The sequence below is a fragment of the Phocoena phocoena genome, chromosome 11 (genome assembly GCF_963924675.1).
Source record: "Phocoena phocoena chromosome 11, mPhoPho1.1, whole genome shotgun sequence".
NCBI lineage: Eukaryota > Metazoa > Chordata > Mammalia > Artiodactyla > Phocoenidae > Phocoena > Phocoena phocoena.
The window spans coordinates 14,169,634-14,174,610 of record NC_089229.1 but is presented as its reverse complement, the minus strand read 5'-3'; the positions used below and the strand labels follow the sequence as shown (position 1 = coordinate 14,174,610).

Below are 4,977 nucleotides of genomic sequence, written 5' to 3'. Positions count from 1 at the left end.
ATGTGGCTGGGAGAGAAGTTAGGTGACTGCCCTAAGGTCGCCCAGAATGGAGGTAACGATGCTAGGATTTGAATCCACATCCTCTGACTTTAAAAATATGCCCATAAATTAGCATACTGCCTTTCATAAGTTAACTTCAGCTTTGGAAGAGCATCTTTTGAATCAGAAATTAAGGCCAAAAAGTGATGACTATCTTTCTTGAATTAGAAAGGATAGTCTAAAAGTTATGGTTACTGACCGATAATTTAACAGTTAGAAGCACTCTACTTTCAAGAGCATATTAATCATGTTAAAGTTGATTGTGTTTCTTGACACAGATTTCTGTCGTTGTTGCATACATTTGTAAGCCATAAAAGTTGATCTTATTGGCTTGGTACTTCAAAGTGGAATGAAGGCTACTGCACTAAGTAAAAGTTTTAGGGTGGTGGGAAGTAACAGTTGGCTAATTCAGTATCTGGCATTTGTCGATTCATTTACCATCAAAGAACGATTTGTCATATATCTTCTAGGTTCGAAGCCCATCCAAGAGATAAAGCAATAAGACAATATAAAATAACACATAGGCAAATCGGGTGCTTATTCATCATCATGAGAAGATTAATCACACCAATTATTTAAAGATCACTGCTAAACAGATGGCAGGAGGCTCTGAGTCCATGAGAGAGGAACTCTGGGGTTTGCATGAGATTGAAAAAGCAGCATGGGTTTCAAATAGGATGAGTTAGCCAATTTTCTTGGATTTTGCTGTGTTTGACTTGAAAGCATCTCAATTCAAAGTGCCTCCCAATCTTGTCTGTATGAGTCACAGCATTGATACATGTTGCATTTCATGGAACTAAAGACCAAAATAACATCAATTTCTTGGAACTGTGAACCGTAACTTGACAAAATTTATAGCACAATCTCTTTAAGAGAGGCTGATCCATCTTCCAAACTATTTGAAACTTCATTGATTTTTCTTCTGCTTCAGGTTTCTGGATTTTAGCTTTATTTGTCCTGTTACTTGTGGCCGATGTCAAATCTTCAGCAGATTCTCAGCTATGTGAACCTTGTGGACCCCGAGGACCTCCAAGACCCAGGGGTCCTCCAGGGCTACTTGGTTTAGCAGGTGGAAAAATAAATGCAATTGCTCTCTTAGCCTCTCATAGTTTCTCTTTGACTGCAATGTTCATAGATTCAGTGAAATCTTCCAGGTGATCTGATGAGAATATTGATCATTGTGGTAAGTCATTTCTTGTTAACAAATGACCATGGTCTCTTTTTCTGAACTCTTAAGAGTCATAGGATTCGTCTACTAAGATGGCTTCCAACCACCAAGAAATCTGTGTGCTCAAACACCTCTTTAGACACACTGGATGTACAGTCCAAATTGAGACATAACTCCATCTCTAGACTAGTGTAAAGCACTCCTATTGGTGTCATACAGTGTAGGCGTAAGCCGAGGTTCATACAGTGATACCAGAGTCATGTGGGCAGCAGATACATTGACTTACTGTTCTCTTGTCATCTGCTGAGAGGTATGCTGGGCTAAGCTCCCACAGAGATCCCATCAGCTTTGAATACTTGTACTGAACCTCTAAAGCAAAGGTTTTGAAATCTGGCTGAGCATCAGAATCATATGTTAAACATGTACGTTCCTAGTCTCCATCCTCAGAGATTCCTCCAAAGGCCCGCAGTGTAGACTGGCCCTGAGTAACTGGGGAACAGGGGTGGGATGGTGTTCCACAACTGGTTCTAATAAACAGGCATATTTGGATACCACTGTTCAAAATTCCCATTTAGTTCTGGCAATAGTATGATCCCTGGATTTGTCTGGGTAACTTCCAATAGTGATCCTTAATACTCAGCCTTATAGTAAAGATATATATATATATATATATATATATATATATATATATATACTAATATATAGTTCATATACTAATTCATTCAGTTATTCACTTATTGAACATACTTTGAGTGCTAATTTTACAACTGATACTGAGTATGACATTTAGAAGGAAAATTAAGTAAGATGCCTCGTTCCCAGTATGGATAAGGAGACAGTCACTTAAGGGAGGGATTACAATTCTTTGTGGTAATTCTTTATACCTATGGTAACAATCAATACCAGATGTGGTACAAGGAGATAGAACTTTTCCAAATCTGGAGGAGACAAGAGAGCCTTCTGGAAGCAGTGATGCTTGAGCTAGGCTCTGACCAGTGAGAAGAAGGGTAGGAAGGAAGAAGCAATTCATGTATTAATACTTTGAAAAATACAAAACCTTAAATTCTATCATTCTTTTTTCTGCTTATTTTGAGACCTAGGACCCCCAGGTGTAACAGGACCAAGAGGTATACCTGGGGTGCCTGGAGCAGTTGAGAAACGCCCCTGTCTACCTCAATCTGCCTTTTCCGTCAAGCTGAGTGGGCCTCTCCCAGGACCCTCCCAGCCCATTGTCTTCCAGGAAGTTCTGTACAACTGTCACTTGACCTGGCCACTGGAGTGTTCACCTGCGGCGTCCCCAGTGTGTACCACTTTGGCTTTGACATTGCGTTGTTTCAGAATGCTGTCAAGGTGAGTCTCATGCGGAATGGCATCCAGATCTGGGACAAATGAGCAGAGGCCAAGGACAGCCATGAGCAAGCTTCAAGAAGTCCCATCTTGCAGCTGGAGAAAGGGGACAGGGTCTGGCTGGAGTCTAAGCTGGACAAAGAAGAATCTGAAAAAGGAACTACTCACACTGTGCTTTATGGGTTTTTGCTCAATGGAAATTAGGACAGCTAGGGGTACCTGCATGGTTCTCTCCCTCATGTAACACTGAATTTAAGAAAAGAAGCCTCCTACTCCTCTCATCCCAAATGGTTCCTCTAGGATGAAGAGCTCACAAAATCAGTAATGACCAAGTTGAACAAAGTGAATGTATTACCAATCGCTGAAACCAGTAAAGACTCATGGTTCATCAATTTGTCAATAATTTCTTATTTGTGATTCCCAAAATTCAAGATCCTAGGTGGCAAAAATGTGGGGAGGGGCATCCCTGGCAGTCCAGTGGTTAAGACTTTGTGGGGCCTTTAGGGACTTTCCACCCCCTCACTTGTTCCCGTAAACCAATTCTTCTCCCTATCGTGCGCCACTCCTTCTCCCTATCGAAACCAATTCTTCTCCCTATCGTGCGCCACTCCTTCTCCCTATCGAAACCAATTCTTGGAGTTTTTCAGTTGACGGGGACTTGCCAGACAGCGGGTAATTTTCCAGTTGCCCGTAACAGGTATACGCCCTAACCGCCACAATGAACAGACAACTATAACGGCCAGAAGGTGGGGCAAAAGTTCCTAAGCCAATGAATTCAAAAGTCACCACATTTACCCAATCATTGTGAGAATATACCCGCCCTATAAGTAAATAAACCTATAAAAAGTATGTGATTCCGCTTTTAGGGGTTCCCCATCGGCCTCCTGCGTGAGGTTCAGGGAACCCCGGTGCATCGGCTCCTAATAAACCTCTTGCGTGTTGCAGCGGCTCTCGACTCTTGGCGGTTCTTGGGCGAGTTGGAATCCTTCGTAGACCGTTTGGGTCTAACATTTGGGGGCTCGTCCGGGATCCCCACTCGCCCCCGGGTCACAAGAACATCGGGAGTCGGAGGTATCAGGTAGGCTCGAGCCCAATTGTCTGTTTGTTTGTCGTTTGTTTGTTGCTAGCCGCCATTAGGAAAAAGCCGTGCGAACCGGCTTGCTGTGGAATCTGTATTGGACTCCTGGCTAGGCAGACGTGCCGAAAGCTGGTGTCCACGGGCCCCGGGGGACGCCCTGGTGGTCCATCTGGAAGGAGAAACAAATTTTGTCTCCCCTTCATCTGGTTCTGGCAGATTATATAAGCTGCCATCTGAATTTGAGTTGGTTTCGGGTTTAAGTTCGCGGTGGCTGGTTCTGGCAGGTTATATAAGCTGCCATCTGAATTTGAGTTGGTTTCGGGTTTAAGTTCGCGGCGGCAATATCAATGTGTGTCTTTTGAAATTTTATTGTTTTTCTGTACTATTATCTTTCTTTTGACGGACGACAATGGGACGAACTATGACGACTCCTCTTTCTCTTACCCTAAGCCACTGGACTGAAGTTAGGGCTAGGGCCCACAACCTTTCGGTAGAAGTAAGGAAAGGAAATTGGCAAACGCTGTGTACCTCTGAGTGGCCTACATTTCAGACAGGGTGGCCACCCGAAGGATCTTTTTTGTTAGATAAGGTTGGGCTAGTCAAGTCTAGGGTCTTTAACACAGGACCCCACGGACACCCAGACCAGATACCATATATCTTGGTCTGGGAAGATCTAGTTCTCTCCCCGCCTCCGTGGGTCCGGCCCTTTGTTTCCTCAACAGGCACGTCTGCATGCGCTCCAGCACAATCGGAGATATTGGCCCTGAAGAAAACCCCAGACACGGAAAAGTCATCTGCTGCCCCGGACCCGCCAAAGGCGATATATCCTGACCTGCAGTCTGATTTGCTTCTTCTAGATTCCCCACCTCCTTATCCTCCGGCCCTAAATCCCATGTCGCCCCTAGGACCCCCAGCTTCACAACCCTCCGCACCAGTAGGGCCACCTGTTATGGCGGAAAGGGGGGGTCCCTCGGCGGGCACCAGAAGCCGGAGGGCTGTTTCCCCGGATTCTACTGCTTTACCCCTTAGAGAATATGGCCCCCCCGATAACCACGGGAATAGGCCCCTTCAATACTGGCCCTTTTCCTCTGCAGATCTTTATAATTGGAAGATACATAACCCTACTTTCTCTGAAAACCCACAGGCTCTTACTGCTCTAATAGAGTCTCTTGTCTTCTCCCACCAACCCACCTGGGATGATTGTCAACAGCTCCTCCAGACTCTCCTCACAACTGAGGAGAGGCAACAGGTTCTCCTGGAGGCTAAAAAATGTGTTAGGCGCCAATGGACAACCTACCCAGTTGCCTAATGAGATTGATGCCGGTTTTCCACTCGTCAGGCCGAA

At 44.8% G+C, this 4,977-nt stretch overlaps 1 protein-coding gene across 1 annotated transcript; it reads left to right on the top strand.

Moving 5' to 3' along the window:
• Positions 1-2,758, top strand: LOC136131327 (protein HP-25 homolog 1-like). The gene is given in 4 exon segments (XM_065888143.1): positions 1-52; positions 971-1,108; positions 2,308-2,460; positions 2,463-2,758. Coding segments are annotated over 4 exon segments (639 nt in total).
• Positions 2,759-4,977: the final 2,219 nt, after the last annotated feature.